The 16,290-nt window shown below is 38.6% G+C and overlaps 1 protein-coding gene across 1 annotated transcript in view; it reads left to right on the top strand.

Moving 5' to 3' along the window:
* BEND3 (BEN domain containing 3) overlaps positions 1-16,290 on the top strand; it is a 73,022-nt gene that overhangs the window by 21,012 nt on the left and 35,720 nt on the right. Inside the window, exons 2-3 of the mRNA XM_072642974.1 lie at positions 6,507-6,554; positions 7,833-8,044. Of these exons, the coding sequence (XP_072499075.1) occupies positions 6,518-6,554; positions 7,833-8,044 (249 nt within the window). The 5' untranslated portion in view covers positions 6,507-6,517. The remainder of the gene's footprint in view (positions 1-6,506; positions 6,555-7,832; positions 8,045-16,290) is intronic.

Genomic DNA, 16,290 nt, shown 5'->3' with positions numbered 1-16,290 from the left:
GAGCACCAGTGCAGGAGTCAGGAGGACCCGAGTTCAAATCTCACGTCAGACACTTGACACTCACTAGCTGTGTGACCTTGGGAAAGTCACTTAACCCCAATTGCCTCATCCTGGGTCATCTTCAGTCATCCTGATGAATATCTGGTCACTGGTTCAGATGGCTCTGGAGGAGAAGTGAGGCTGGTGATCTGCACAGCCCTCCCTCACTCAAAACAAAGTCAAGTGCAAGTCGTGTCATCATTTCTCTGATGGCATGGTCTTCTTTGGCAATGAAGGCACAAACACACACACAACATCTGACAACATTTTATATAAGCGAACATGGAACTGTTTTCCAACATAGATGCAGTCTGAAAGCTTTTTAACGCCACAGGACACGTGACAGCCTCCCTCTTTTCTCCCTTTTTGAGCCTTTGAGGCTCTTCTCCCTCTGTTTTACCTTTGTCTAGAGGGTGACTCAGGTGTTCTCATCATCATTCTTTGATGCTTGAATCTCTGGGGGAGATTCCAAATGCAAGTGCTAAATTGCTTGCTGCTGCAGTAGCTTCACAGAAAATAGGTCTCCAGTTTGTTTTCCAAGTCATATTTCCTATGAAGACATGCCACAGTATTGACTCCAATCCCAGTGCTTTCAATCATAATGTGATTCCCTAGTCCACACTGTGTTGTCATTTCAGTCCCACTGTTCTTGGCAAAGATCCTGGAGTGGTTTTGGCATTTCCTTCTCTAATTCATTTTTCAGATGAGGAAACTGAGGCAGACAAGGTTGTTAAATGACTTGCCCAGGAATATACAACTAGAAAGTGTCTAAGGCCAGATTTGAATTCAGATGAGCTTCCTGACTCCAGGCTTAGCACTCTATCCCCATGTGCCACATAGCTGTCTCCACTAACCACTCTAGGGTGTCCAGTGGAGGAATCACAAATAAATAAAATTGACTTGCCTGTTAGCATTTTGTGGTGCTATCCACTGTCTCTTTGTTAAAAATCATACTCTAATTTTTTCATTCTTTCATTTTCCCCTCCCTTTTTTGTTTATTTTACCCTCAAATTCTTTTCTTTGTTCATTCAAAGGCTTTATTCTTTGTCAAGTTTCTTCCCTCTTTCCTCTCTTTTGTTATTTCAATTTTTGTGTATAGCTTGTCATTCATTTGGTGAAACATTCCTTCCTATCCTCTGGAGAAATTCCTTTTATTCTTTTTTTAGTATTAGTCTCCTGTCTTTTCTGTATTTTCTCCCCACATATCACTGGACCCGATTTAGATCATCATTATAATGATTATAATGGAAGGCAACTACTAGGTCTTCTCCCTCCCTCATTTTAAAGACAAGAAAACCTAGGTGTTCTCTCCCATAAAGGTTGAAGTTATTTCCTCAAAAATGACAAAGCTAGGATTCAGACTCCAGGTCTTTGGACTCAAAATCCAGCATTCTTTCCACTATACCACAGTGCCCGGAAAGTTTTTTTGGGTTAGTCAGTTGGGCCATGTGACAGTACCTATTATTGGACTTTGCAATAGAGAAGTGCTGAGGCAGGGCTTCTTAACCTTTTTTACATCATAGGCCCCTTTGGCATTTTGGTGAAGCCTGTGGGCTTCTCTAAATAACATTTTTAAGCTCATATATTGGAATTAAAAGGAAGTCTTTTTTTTTTAACTTTTTGATTTTTTTTAACATAAAAATCCATATTTTAAGTGGACTTTAAGAGCCCATCAGACTAACCTCATTTAGGTGGGGAATTCAGAGACCTGAGTTTCTTCTGTGTTTGAGACTGACTCACTGTACAGCAAATGATGTAATCTCTCCGCATTCGTCTCCTCTAAAATGAGAATATTAATACCTGTCAACTTGCTGAATGATACTGAGAGAATTACCTAGTAAATATCTGTAATACACTTTGAACTGTTCAGTTGAAGGGTGCTAATGGTTATTCATCTTGCCTTAAAATACAATAGTGAATTCCTGCTGATTGATGGGAAAGGAAGTACTAAATTCCACCTTCAGTCTTGGTAAAATTTCAGTTGTATGGGGTAGATCTTGGACTCTTGAAAGATAATTTGTTGCTTAGTTTATTATTTGCCCTATATATATATTCATGTATTAAATGTTGAGCCATTATTTTTATAATGTTAAACATGATACGGGATCTACTGAAAAGTATGTATTATAGAACTCTCAAGGTACCTTCATGGCTGATTGGAATAGAGGTTTAGGTTGGTGCCACATAGGGATGCAGCTTAAAAGATGTATCAGAAAAGGCCTCATTGGCAAATATGAACTTACACTACAAGACCAAACCCTGGTCAGTGGGGAATGGTGGAAGTACAAGTCTTGAAGAAATTATGTTCGATTTCTGCCTCAGATAGTGGTGATTTATTAGCTGTGTGCCCCTCAGTAAGTCACTAAACCATTTTCCAGCCTATTTCCTCATTTACAAAGAAGGGAAGGTAAGACCACCTACCTTTTAGGAATGCTGTAAGAATCAAATGAGATACTATACATAAAACACTTTGCAAAACTTAAAGTGCGCCATGTAAGCGTTAGCTGTTAATATTATTGTTATAGTCACTGCACAGAAGACACCTGGGAGGAAGGAGTACACAGGCACACATGTGACTCCTTGGCCCTGTTCCTGAGAGTTGGCATACCAGGTGAGACAGAGAAATATCCATATAAGGGTGGGTTCATAAGAATACTCATTGTGCAACTTATTTCTGTAACCCCAGAGTCTGAGTTGCTCTCTGATGGCAAATGAAACAGCTAAAAGGCTTCACAGGGTATTGCTATTACTACTAGCAATGAACTCCACTCTTTTCCTTTATTTTCCTACTATATGTCCCACCCTTTATATAAACCCATTAATGATGATTCAGTTCAGTTCAACTACAAGTTATTCAATATTATACTCCCTCACTTAGTTCTCTCTCTTCTAGCCTTCCTCCTTGTCTTCCTCTCTCCCTCTCTCTGTCCTCTTCTCTTTCTCTCTCCCCATTCCCTTCCTTCCTCTCTTTTTCTCCCAGCTTTCCTTCCTCTCTCTTCCCCATCCTTTCTCCCTTGACCTGCCCTCTCTGTTTCTTATCTCTCTGTCTGTGGCTTTCTCTGTCTCAGTTTCGTGTGTGTCTGTGTGTGTGTGAATGTGAATAATGCAACTGATCTTAGAATATACTTAACATAAAGCTTATTCTGGCTGTGCTGATGTCCATATATTAGATACAGATATCTATTAGATGTAGATATCTGTTATAGTACTTATTCACATACAAGTGTAACAGCAAGCAAAGTAGGATTATTTTGCTATTTTTCTGGATTGAGTTTTAGCCAGTCAGGTGCCTTTGATTGAATCAGGAATCTTTGACTGGAAACATTTTATATATATATATATATATATATATATATATATATATATATATATATATATATATACGTATACATATATTGTATTGATTAGAGGGAGAGGAGCGAGTAGAGAGAGAAGCAGATTTGAGAGAGAGAAGTGAGCGTGAGCAGGCTAGGGGAACTTGGTTGTGGGGGAAGCCTGGCAGAAAGAATGTTTGTGAAGTTGGAAGCCCTGCCTGTTGATCTGGGGTAGTTGCTCAGACAGAAGTGCTGTTTGTTGGTCTTTATGAGTGAATTGAGATGATGGTGCTGGTAATGTGTATAAATATTGTTATAGATCTGTTAAGCTTTGTTTTCCTAGAAACATAGCTGTGGGCAGGAGCCCCTGGAGCCTGCTGTCAGGCAGACAGAGGAAGAGTTTGGAGTGCAACAGTCCCTGTGAGCTGAGATACGGAGCAGGAGGAGAGAGCTGCTACCTATGTGTGAACTCAGCGAGAGCTGGGAGTGGTAGCCATGGGGTTTGGAAATCGGCTTCTCAAGTCAAAATGAGAAAAGATTTTCTTTGGACACTGTGTCTAATTACAGAGATTGTTCTTACCCTGAGCTAGGGATAGATGCATTGTGATAGGGAAGACCCTAGCCTGGGACCCCCTGACTTTGGGGTGCCACGTGATAGACTGAGTGTTGTGAGACGCATATATGTATTAGATGTTGCTATGAATGTTATGATTTACTTTACTGAGCCATGTTTAGTTTATTGCTAAATGAACAGAGTTCGTTATCCTGTGTGATTAGAGCCTTAAAATCATTCACAGCAGCTGTCCTCAGGTATGCTGCTGGGATTGGCGTTACAACATGAAAGTCATACCTGTGTTATCAGTTGTTTTTAAGAGAATTAGAATACAGCTAATCTTAGAATATATTTAACATAAAGCCCATTCTGACTGTAATGATATCTAGATATTTATATTGTGAAGGGAATTATGATTTTCATATTAATCAATATGATATGTGTAATGAATATACTAATAATTTAGATTTCTCAGAAATGCCTCTTCTGGCTTGCAAGTCAGAAGCTTGCAGTGCAGCTTGAAATGATCAATAAAACCCTTGATAAAGCTCTCACAATCTCTGAGTTCTTCTGCCTGTATACCCTAAGTGAATTGAATCAAAGATTGTAGAACCTGTTCCTGCCACAGAACTCTGGTCCTGTGACCCACCAAGTAACAACCTCCAATGACCTGAAACAATGCTGTTCCCACAGGACTCCAGAACACTTGCATTGTGGACCCTTAGGCTTGTTGTGGGAAATCACTCAGACCCTGGAAAGGATTGCTTGGAATCCACCTTTTCCCTCCCTTCCTACTTGTGATTTGTGCATACAATCTCTGCCTTCACTATAGCAAGATGGAATTCCAGTCTGGAGAATTCCAGATTTGCAAATCTATTCCTTGTAATGAAACTAATTAATTCAATCACTACTTGATTACTGGCACTTTGTTTCTGGTCATTCCCAGGTCTGGCTTAGTAAAATTCTGTTAACAATATCTGTTTACCCATTCATATATATCTAATATATAGATATCTATATCTAGAACATAGATATCAGAACAACATGAATGGGCTTTGTGTTAAGTATATTCTAAGATTAGCTGTATTCTAATTTTCTTAAAAACCACTAGTAATATAGGTATGACTTAACATATAAGTGAATGTGTACCATAATTAGAACATTTGATTAACCAGAATATTCCGTCCCCCCTTACATGAACTAGTTAATAATTTACCTTTCAAGGTGCAGGTAGGGACTGACCAAATAGATGTTTGCCTGCTCTTTTCTGTTTTGTAGAAGAAAAAAATGGGAGCTTTGTGTTTGTTCTCTTTGCCTGTTTGGTTCACTTGTAACACCTTCCTGATTAGACGTGAAAGTGAGAGAGAGATTAAATAGTAGACTTTAATTAGGAGGCTACATTTCTTTCCCTACCAGAATCTTAACCTAACCTGAACCTAAGAGCAAGAGATAGCCCCAAAGCAGATAATTATGAGAAATGTCAGTTGGGATTTTTGTGTTGTTTAGGATCCAGAAAACTTCATCTTTTGAATATGCCAAACCCCTGAAGGGGATTCCCAAGGTGTGTTTTCTAATTTCCTAGGCCTTTTTTTTTTTAATGCCTATGACTTCAGAATTGCTGATTAAGATTTGGGCTGGGGAATTCTTGAGACTAGGAAAAATGACTGGGAGGTGGCTAATGGGTGGGCAGATGCTCTAGAGGGAAGAAATGGGATCTTTGAGTTTTAATGCTAGCCTCTTGCTAGGACAGCCAGCTTAGCCAAAGGGAAGAGACAGAATTCAGCAGATCTTAGACAGATGGTTAAAATTTAGCCCTATCCCCCTATATCCCTCTTTCCATCAATTTAATTAATTTATCTTAAATTAAACTAACACATATACATTTATTTATCCTTTCATTTGTTCATTGTCATGCTATCTCTGCATTGTAATATTTTAGGTCTCTTAGGACATAATATTTTTAATTCTTACCATTACTTATTGAAATCTAAGAGTTATATGTGGCCAACTCTGGTCTAGAATGATCCATAACCTTTTTAATTCCACTTTGTCATATATACCAAATTTGGAGGTAGGACATGGGTTGGAGTTCTCCCTCTGCTATTTACTGTCAGGATGTCCCTGATCAAGCTGCTTTATTTCTCTGGATCTCATCTCTAAACCAAGGAAGTGAGACTAGATGCAGTGTCACTAGAGACCCTGCTAGCTCTACATCCTATGCTTCCATCATCTAATAAGGTATATTCCTTAGAGACTGAAATGAAATTACCCAAACTAGGGACTTTTGTAATTCTTGATTTAAACGTGTAATTTCCACACAACCCTAAAAGTGGCACTCCAGTAATACTTCCTCTGTTCAGCAGTGATAAATCTTTGAGAAGGGCTACCATTAGTATGTGTCCAAGGACTGGTTCCCAATGAAGACTTAGAAATCAGAGTAAGATAATTGATTTCTCTTTGTTATTATACAACTGTTTCTCTATGGTTTGGGCAAATAAAACTCTTAACAACAATCACTTACTCCCCATAAAAACCAACTCCTGATTCTGTGTGTCCTGCAGATTTTTAGGTTCTGATGGATATTTTGTCTTTTTATTTAGTGGCATAGAAGATGAACTCAGCTGAATTCAGTGATGATGAAGAAGAAGGTAAAATACACCACGTTGTTAGTCTGTTACCACCACCCCAACCAACCCTCTGCCCTCTCCCCCCCCAAAAAAACTTTAAACATTATTTTTGGACAGATATGCACTTGGGCGGGCACTTTAGTGTAGCCACTCTAAAGCTACACTCTCATGGGTCGTCATGACCTTCAGGTGACCCTGGGATCTCAAAGGCTATTAAAATAAGTGTAACAGCTAACATTTATATAGTGCTTACTTTTGTTCCAGATTCTTGGTGCTAAGCATTTATAATTATTATCTCATTTGATCCTCACAACAACTATGAGAGGTAGTTACTATTATCATCTTTATCCATTTTACAGTTGAGGAAGCTGAGGCAGATAGCATTTAAGTTAAGCCCAGGGTCACACAGCTGTTAAGTGTGTTTGGTCTGATTTGAGCTCAGATCATCCTGACTCCAGGCCTGCCACTCTACGTATGCCCCACACCGCTTGGCTCCTGACATAGAAAAGGATTATATGTAGACTTAGTGACAAAATATATGGCTTCCAGCTAAGAACCAGAATAGCTAAGACATCAAGGTTGCTTAGTGCATAGGATGTTGGATTTAGAAGAAAGAAAACCTGAATTTAAATCCTACCTCTGACCTTTACTAGCTGTGTGACCCTGGGCAAATCACTGTGCCTCAGTTTCTTTATTATAAAATTAGGCTGATAACAGCATCTATCTCACATGAGATAACATAAATAAAATTATTTGCAAACTAAATAATTTATCTGTTATTAATAAATGCAGAGTTGTTTGGCTACCAGGTTTGTTTTTTTAAACAGCATTTAATTTTTATTTTGAGGACTTAAGCAATTCGTGATGACTGCTCACTTAGAAGGAATTGTATATTTACAGTCATGATTTATGTTGATCTGTGATAAAGTCACAGACCTTTTTGAAATATTGAAGTAGGAATTCTGTTTAAAGTATTGTAAAATTAGAGAAAATCAATCTGGCCTCAGACATCAGACACTTACTAACTGTGTGACCTTGGCCAAATCACTTAACCCTAATTGCCTTGCCTTCCCCTCTCTGAAAAAAAAAGAGAGAGAGAGAAATAGCTTTGTATCAAAACTTGCTTTTCTGTGACTAGAAATGAATTAGAACTAGAATTCTCTATGAGATGAAGTCAGAGGGCAAGACCACTTAAGAGAGTATAGCTAAGCTTTGAGTGGGGTGCTAAGTAGGCAGAAACACATAGCAGCCTTGATTTACCATCCTGATCATGTCTCCTGTACTTCCTCCCCATGGCAGTTATAAAAAATAATCCAGTGAAAGTGGAGACAGAAGTTGGGGATGCTGTGCTGGATTGTTCTGTGACGTCTAGGGCTGCCGAGAAGCCCCCATCGGATGGCTCGTTTACATCCCTTCAGGACTCCAGCAAGCGTAAGCAGACTGCAAGTGATGGCGTTGGAGGCCAGCAGGACGTTTTACCTAGTGTGAAAAAGAGACGTCTGATCCCTGAGGTGGGTCTCCCTTTTATGGGACTTTTCATGTGGCTTGGTCAGGTGTCTTCTAGGACTGTTAACGTTATATAGCATGTTGTTTGTGATGCTGTCGTATGCTCATTACAGGCATGGGGATTGGACCAGTGAGTTCATGGGTATAGGGAACTTCCAGTGAGGAGACTCTGGTGATGTAGGTGGACATGTCTTTTCTGCAATTTATTATTGTCACTGTTATTGTTGCTCATCATGTAATTAGTTATAGTAGTAATAACTCGTATTTTTATAGTGCTCTGTACAAAATGCTTTATAAATATTAGGGAATTTCCAATGAGGAAACTGCCAGTGTAGGGAGAGGTATCTTCTTTACCATTTATCATCGTCGCTATTGTTATTATCACTGGCATCATCTTCATCATCGTTAGTGTCATTAATAGTAGTAGTAATAGCTAGTATTTATAGCACTCTAGGTGCAGAGTGCTTTACAAATAGCATCTCATTTTATTCTCATAACAGTCCTGGGAGGTAGGCATTGGTCATCATCATCATCATCGTTATTTTTATTTAAAGCAGCTTGAGACAGAACTTGTGTGACTTGCCCGGGGTTGCACAACTAGTCATTATCTGAGGCCAGATTTGAAGTCTAGTCTTCCTGACTCCTGGCCCATTATTCTATCCTTGGTTCCACCTCGTTGTCGCTAATCTTAGAGAATTGTTGGGAGCCTGAGATATTAAGTGACTTGTCCAGGGTCACATAACCAATTATGTTATATTGTGTTTTTATTTGAGTATGTTTTAACTAAGTTTCATGTCAGCAAGAACCATCTCTTATCTTTTATTTTTTTTGAGGGGTTAACAATCTCCTTTAATCAAGCACATGTATCATTCACTAATAGAGAAAAATGTAAGGAGAAATAAAGACCAACAGAATGGCTTCTAGTTGTCTGACCATTACATACATACATACATACATGGTTACCAGAGAAGGAAGCACAACATCTGGGTTTTCAAAGCTGGGGGGCTGCTTAGTGGCTGCCCAGAGTCTTATCTGGCACACAAAGCTTCTTTCAAAAACTAAGCCCCCTATCTCTTTAAAAAAATTATTTCATCTTATTTTTGTTGATGCCCCTTTGTTCTCTACATTATATTACTGTTACTATGCACGATGATCTCCTGGTTATCACTTTTCTTTGTTTCAGTTCATATAGATCTTCTCAGATTTTTTTCAGAAACTCCCCTCCCCCATTATTTCTTATAGCACAGTAGTAGTGCATCACTGTCATATGCCACAACTTGTTTAGCCATTCCCTGATTAACATCTTATAAATTTTCAGTTCTTTGCCACTACAAAAAAAGCTACCACAAATATTTTTTGTACAAATAGGTCCTTTTCCTTTGTCTTTGATCTCTTCATGGTACAAACCTAGTAGTGGTGTTGTTGGGTATGCAGAGTTTTATAGTCCTTTGGGCATAGTTCCACATTGTTCTCCAAAATGGTAATTTTATTCAGTTTCTTATGTATTTGAGAAATGAGGCCCTTATCAGAGAAACTTGCTATACAAATTTTGGATATTACTTCATCATCCCTTTAGCAAAATGTAGTTTTCCTGATTATTTCTCTTAATTAGGTCTCTTTTTGCTTTTGCTTTGAGATCATGATTACTACCCCTTGCCTTTTTTTACTTCAGCTTGAGCATAATAGATTTTGCCCTAGACCTTTATTTTAACTCTTTGTGTAAGTTTCTCTTTCAAGTGTGTCTCTTATGAAGAAGAGGGGTATATATTTCAATTGAGGGGAACAGCATGAGGAAAGGCTTGTGTCAGGGGCCACATGACCTTTGTCCCAGACCTAGCTTAGGGAATTAGGGAAGGGTTCCAAGGTTGTTGTTAAAGATGGGGCTTTTTTTTGTGACAGTCTCACCATTGTATATTCCTTTGATGTATGTTTTGCCCAAGTCTCAGGCAGTTTATAGCACAATGCTTAAGCAATTAAGCAATCTTAAGATTTTGTCTAGATATACACTTAACATAAAGGAGCACAAGCACAGATACCAGCCAAGTAACTAGTCTTCTAAAAGCCACACATTTGCCACAAAGAAAGCTTAACTGACTCTAATGCTTTTCCTTTTTTCATTATAGCCAGCATTACAACCATAGCAGTTCGTGATCAGTGCCTGATGAGTTTATAATTTGTAAATGCTTTAGGAGTTCAAGGAATAGGAGGAAAAAAAGAATGAAAAAGTCTATTTAAAAATTTTTTTTTAATTTTAAAAGAAGTTCATGAAGAGCCCAATCTGGGACCACCATTCTGGAAGCTCAAGCTTTCTATGTTGCTTAGAAACAGTCTTAGAATGAGACAGGGGCTTGTGGTACCCTTGTTATTTGCAAGAGCTAGTCCCTTGCTGAAACTAAAATTCAAATTGCCCTATCTGTTCTACTGTGGTAGCAGCTTGGATCTGGGAATAAGGATGGGCAAGTGAGGAGACTAGCCTGGTTAAAGTAGAGAGGTCTTTGAGGAAGAAGTAGAGAATAAAAAGTCAGATTATGGTGAGCCTGGATGCCTTGTCAGATATGTAGATGGCACCTTGCTGCCTAGGAGTTCAATGTAAACTCCTCAGCTTGGAATTTATCCTCTAAGTCAAGAGTTCTTAACCTTTTTTTGTGTCATAGACCCCCTTGGCAGTCTGGTGAAACCTATGGACTCTTCAGAATAATGCTTTCAAATACATAAAAGAAAATACATGGTATTACAAAGGAAATCAATTCTATTGAAATTCAGTTATCAAAACATATATTTTTTAAAAGGTCATGATGATTTAGTAACTCTGATCAACACAAAGGATTCATGATGAAACATGCTCCCCACCCTCTGATAGAGAGGCAATAGATACCAAGTGCTGATTGAAGCGTACTCCCTTTTCTTTTTCTTTCTTTCTTTCTTTCTTTCTTTCTTTCTTTCTTTCTTTCTTTCTTTCTTTCTTTCTTTCTTTCTTTCTTCCTTCCTTCCTTCCTTCCTTCCTTCCTTCCTTCCTTCCTTCCTTTCTTTTTTTCTTTCTTTCTTTCTTTCTTTCTTTTTCTTTCTTTCCTTCCTTCCTTCATATGGCTAATGTGGAAATTTGTGACTATGTATTTATAGTATGTTTTCTTTTTCTTACCTTCATAATGAATGGGAGAGAGCTGGTAGAAAGGAGAGATTTGGGGACTGAAAATAAAATAAAATGGAATTTTCAATAAATGAATAACCAGAAAGTTCAAGGAACCAAGGAGAAAAACCCCTGTTCTAAGTAATAAGGGTACCATTGAAGGTTTTTGAGTAAGGGAGTGAAGGGATGAATTCAACCTTTTAAGGTAATTAGTATAGTCCAGATGTGGTTCTCATTGGATTGGGCCACTTTAGATGTGGTCATGATTGAAGGGAAATGGTTGATTTCTTTAAATATCTTAGGACCCCATGATTCCATGTTAGAGTCACCTCACCTGGAATTAAAAGCTGAAAGGTATAAAATTTACATAAATGTTTTCCTTGAGCTTTCCAGACTAGTTTTGCAGATTCAAGCTGTTCTGGTAATCGAGATAAACATCTCAGTTTGACTTCTGAGGATCTCTCCAAGCCGGTGTTCTAAATATTTCAAGGATCATACATCATTAGCTGAAAAATGATGAGATCTCACCCCCTAGCCCTCTGTTTTGTTATTTTTTAAAAATTCTGGTGTACTTAAAGTTGACAGACTCAAATATATGAGAGAACTTAAGGATTTCATAGAAAGTGTTGAGCTTTAATATATGAAAATCATCCTTTCTTTTAGTTAGAAAAAGAAGAGTAATAATAGCCAACATTCAGCTGCTTAAAGTTTGCAAAGCACATTGTAAATATTATCTTATTGGAAACTTGGGAGGCAGGTCCTATCATTATCCTCACTTTATAGATGAGGAGATTTTGGCAGACAGAGCTGAAGTGACTTGTCCAAGATCACTCAGCTGGTTAATTGTGGCAAGATTCAAACTCAGGTCCTCCTGATGCCCAAGACCCATGCTTTTTCTACTATACTACTGAGCATTTGTATAGGACTTTTAACAGCAAAGAAATACAGAAATTTAAAAAAATTAAGAAAGATTATTATAAAATCACAAACTTTTCACTATTTAAAATTTAACAAAAATATGTAAATTATCTTTAGTGGGTAATATCAAATTTATCTGTTTGTTTATGTATTTACACATGACAGCACAGTACTCCATATAGTTCAGAGACCTAGAGCATGAGTGATGACAAAGTTAAACAGTTGCCATGCTGGTTTAACCTAGGTAACATCAGGCAACAAGTCTTTCAAATGTTAACCTCCATCCCTCAAATGTGGCTTTCAAAGCTAATAGCTTTGTGGAAGAGAAATACTGTCAGGTCTGTGACACTAGGGAGTGTGGTATAGCCTGTGATAAGTAAACCAGCTCTTAAGCTCATTAAACACCTTTCCCAGTCCATGTCCACCACAATGCTTTGTTGGGGGTTTGAGTGCATCAGTGAGAATCTCTATCAGCAGAGGAAACCTGCTTATAAAAAATATAGTACTATGCTTTGGAAAGGAAGAAATGTGGTTCTTTCTTGTAAAAAAAATTATCTTTTATTTTCACATCACTGTAATTTGCCAATATATTCCTCCTTCTCCTCTACCCAGAGAGCCGTTCCTTATGACAAATAGTGAAAAAAAAGGAGTTTAACAAAACTAACCAGTATATCAGTCAAGTCCAACAGCACATCAAGTGTCACACACTCATAGCCCCTGCCTTGGGAAAGAATCCTGTAATTCTTTCATTGATGTAAAATTGTGTCAGGTAGCCTACCCATTGACCTGCTTTAGGATATTGAACTCCTGCTTCTTGAATTGGCTTTTCTGCCAGTTTAGGAAAAAGGTGGTGTTGGCTCTGGTGGTGGAGGAGAGCCTGGATCAATTCTGGACTCTGGGCAGTATTCTAGCAATAGATGAGATCATCAAAGCAGCAGCCTCCCCACCCTAGCAGGGTCTGAAATCCTGAGTTCATGAACCTCTGGGGAACTGCAAGGACAAAGTACAACCCAAAGGGTATACTGTGACATTGCTATAGACCATACTAGTTTTAGAACTGTTTGTCCCCTTCCTGTATCTGGATAAGGTAGCATATCCCTCTCCTAACCCCAGAGATCCAGTTTGGCAAGTAGTACTACTATCTCTGCCAACTGTTCTAAAAGTTCACTTTATCAGTAGCATTGTCCAGGGTTTGGTGATGATAATATTCAAGGTTCTATAATAATTCGTTGTTATTGTTCAGTTGTTTCATTCATGTCCAACTCTTGGTGGCGACATTTGGATACTGGAGTGGTTTGCTATTTCCTACTCTTGTTCATTCTACTGATGAGGAAACTGAGGCAAACAGGGTGAAGTGACTTTTCCAGGGTCACACAGCTAGTCAGTGTCTGAGGTTGGATTTGAATTCAGAAAGATCACTTTTCCTGTCACTTTCCACTAGGCCACCTGACTGCCCCTCTATAATATAATAGAGTTATAACCCCAATCTGATTCTAGAATTTTAGTGAGAAAGGTAGATAGATTGTCTCTCTCTCTCTCTTTTTATATAAGCTTCCTGCAGAGTCAATATAGGCTGTGCCCTGGTCAGTGAGTAAATTGACTAAAATTGTTGCTCCCAGGAAATACTTGAACTGAATATTAAATATCACACCATTTAAAAAAAAAATTAGAAGAGAACCAGAATTGACCCTCCCCAAACTGTTTCATTTATAAAGTTGTACTACTTCTGTGGGGATAACTTTTCTGCCTTGATAGTTATAAAAATGTCCCTTAAGTCTCAGTGCTGTGGAGGAAAGTCTGACTCAGATCCTGGTAGGAGACCTCATTTAGCCACAGTGCTAGGAGTGGAATGTGACCTTTTCTAAGTCCCTTGAAATGTTGCCATTGTTCTGCAGTAGTTGTTGCATCATCTGCTGGGCCCGAACACCACTGAGGAGGGGATTACTTGTAGACTGAATACTTGGCTGTGGTTTCCCATGTAGACCTGCTAGGCCTTACTCTCCTGGATGGTAGGTTACAGGTACAAGTCAGTCAGGTTACCTGTGCATGGAGGACAGTCCTCTTATGAGGAATGGGTATAACAAGGAATTTACTTTTGCTTGTTCATCCAGGCATCCATAAAATTCATGGGAATCCCTGAGTTCACCAAAGCTAGTTCCTGCAATACCTGCTGGTTTGGAAGTTTTATGAATTAATATTTTTTTTATTTATTTAACTTTTAACATTCATTTTATCAAAATTTTGGGTTCCAAGTTTTCTCCCCTTTTGTCCCCTTCTCCTCCACTCACCAAGCATTCTAATTGCCCCTATGACCAATCTGCTCTCTCTTCTATCATCCTTCTCTGCCCTTGTCTCCAACTTCTCTTTTGTCCTGTAAGGCCAGATAACTTTCTATACCCCTTTACTTGTATTTCTTATTTCCTAGTGGCAAGAACATTACTCGACAGTTGTTCCTAAAACTTTGAGTTCCAACTTCTTTACCTCCCTCCCTCCCCACCCCTTCCCTTTGGAAGGCAAGCAATTCAATATAGGCCAAATCTGTGTAGTTTTGCAAATGACTTCCATAATAGTTGTGTTGTATAAGACTAACTATATTTCCCTCCATCCTATCCTGTCCCCCATTACTTCTATTCTCTTTTGATCCTGTCCCTCCCCATGAGTGTCGACCTCAAATTGCATTCTCCTCCCCATGCCCTCCCTTCCATCATGGCCCCCACCCTGCTTAACCCCTTATCCCCCACTTTCCTGTGTTGTAAGATAGGTTTTCATACCAAAATGAGTGTGCATTTTATTCCTTCCTTTAGTCGAATGTGATGAGAGTAAACTTCATGTTTTTCTCTCACCTCCCCTCTTTATCCCTCCACTAATAAGTCTTTTGCTTGCCTCTTTTATGAGAGATAATTTGCCCCATTCCATTTCTTGCTTTCTCCTCCCAATATATTTCTCTCTCACTGCTTGATTTCATTTTTTTAAGATATGATCCCATCCTCTTCAATTCACTCTGTGCACTCTGTCTCTATGTGTGTGTACGTGTGCATGTGCATGTGTGTGTGTGTAATCCCACCCAGTACCCAGATACTGAAAAGTTTCAAGAGTTACAAATATTGTCTTTCCATGTAGGAATGTAAACAGTTCAACTTTAGGAAGTCCCTTATGACTTCTCTTTGCTGTTCACCTTTTCATGCTTCTCTTCATTCTTGTGTTTGAAAGTCAAATTTTCTTTTCAGCTCTGGTCTTTTCATCAAGAATGCTTGAAAGTCCTCTATTTCATTGAAAGACCAATTTTTCCCCTGAAGTATTATACTCAGTTTTGCTGGGTAGGTGATTCTTTCCTAGTTTCTTTGACTTCTGGAATATCCTATTCCACGCCCTTCAGTCCCTTAATGTAGAAGCTGCTAGATCTTGTGTTATCCTGATTGTATTTCCACAATACTAGAATTGTTTCTTTCCAGCTGCTTGCAATATTTTCTCCTTGACCTGGGAATTCTGGAATTTGGCCACAATGTTCCTAGGAGTTTCTCTTTTTGGATCTCTTTCAGGCGGTGTTCTGTGGATTCCTTGAATATTTATTTTGCCCTCTGGTTCCAGAATCTCAGGGCAGTTTTCCTTGATAATTTCATGAAAGATGATGTGTAGGCTCTTTTTTTGATCATGGCTTTCAGGTAGTCCCATAATTTTTAAATTGTCTCTCCTGGATCTATTTTCTAGGTCAGTTGTTTTTCCAATGGGATATTTCACATTATCTTCCATTTTTTCATTCTTTTGGTTTTGTTTTGTGATTTCTTGGTTTCTCATAAAGTCATTAGCCTCCATCTGTTCCATTCTAATTTTGAAAGAACTATTTTCTTCAGTGAGCTTTTGAATCTCCTTTTCCGTTTGGCTAATTCTGCTTTTGAAAGCATTCTTCTCCTCCTTGGCTTCTTGAACCTCCTTTGCCAATTGAGTTAGCCTATTTTTCAAGGTGTTATTTTCTTCAGCATTTTTTTGGGTCTCCTTTAGCAGGGTGCTGATCTGCTGTTCATACTTTGCTTGCATGTCTTTGATTGCTCTTTCCAGTTTTTCCTCCAGTCGTCTAACATAATTTTCAAAATTTTCTGAGCCCTTTTTGAGCTTTTCCCAGGTCTGATCCCATTGAGAGGGCTGGGATACAGAAGCGCTAACTTCCGTGTCTTTCCCTGATGGTGAGCACTGCTCTTCCTCATCAGA

The sequence above is a fragment of the Notamacropus eugenii genome, chromosome 2 (assembly GCF_028372415.1).
Source record: "Notamacropus eugenii isolate mMacEug1 chromosome 2, mMacEug1.pri_v2, whole genome shotgun sequence".
In the NCBI taxonomy this organism is placed as follows: Eukaryota; Metazoa; Chordata; class Mammalia; order Diprotodontia; family Macropodidae; genus Notamacropus; species Notamacropus eugenii.
This window is presented reverse-complemented; position numbering and strand designations above follow the sequence as displayed.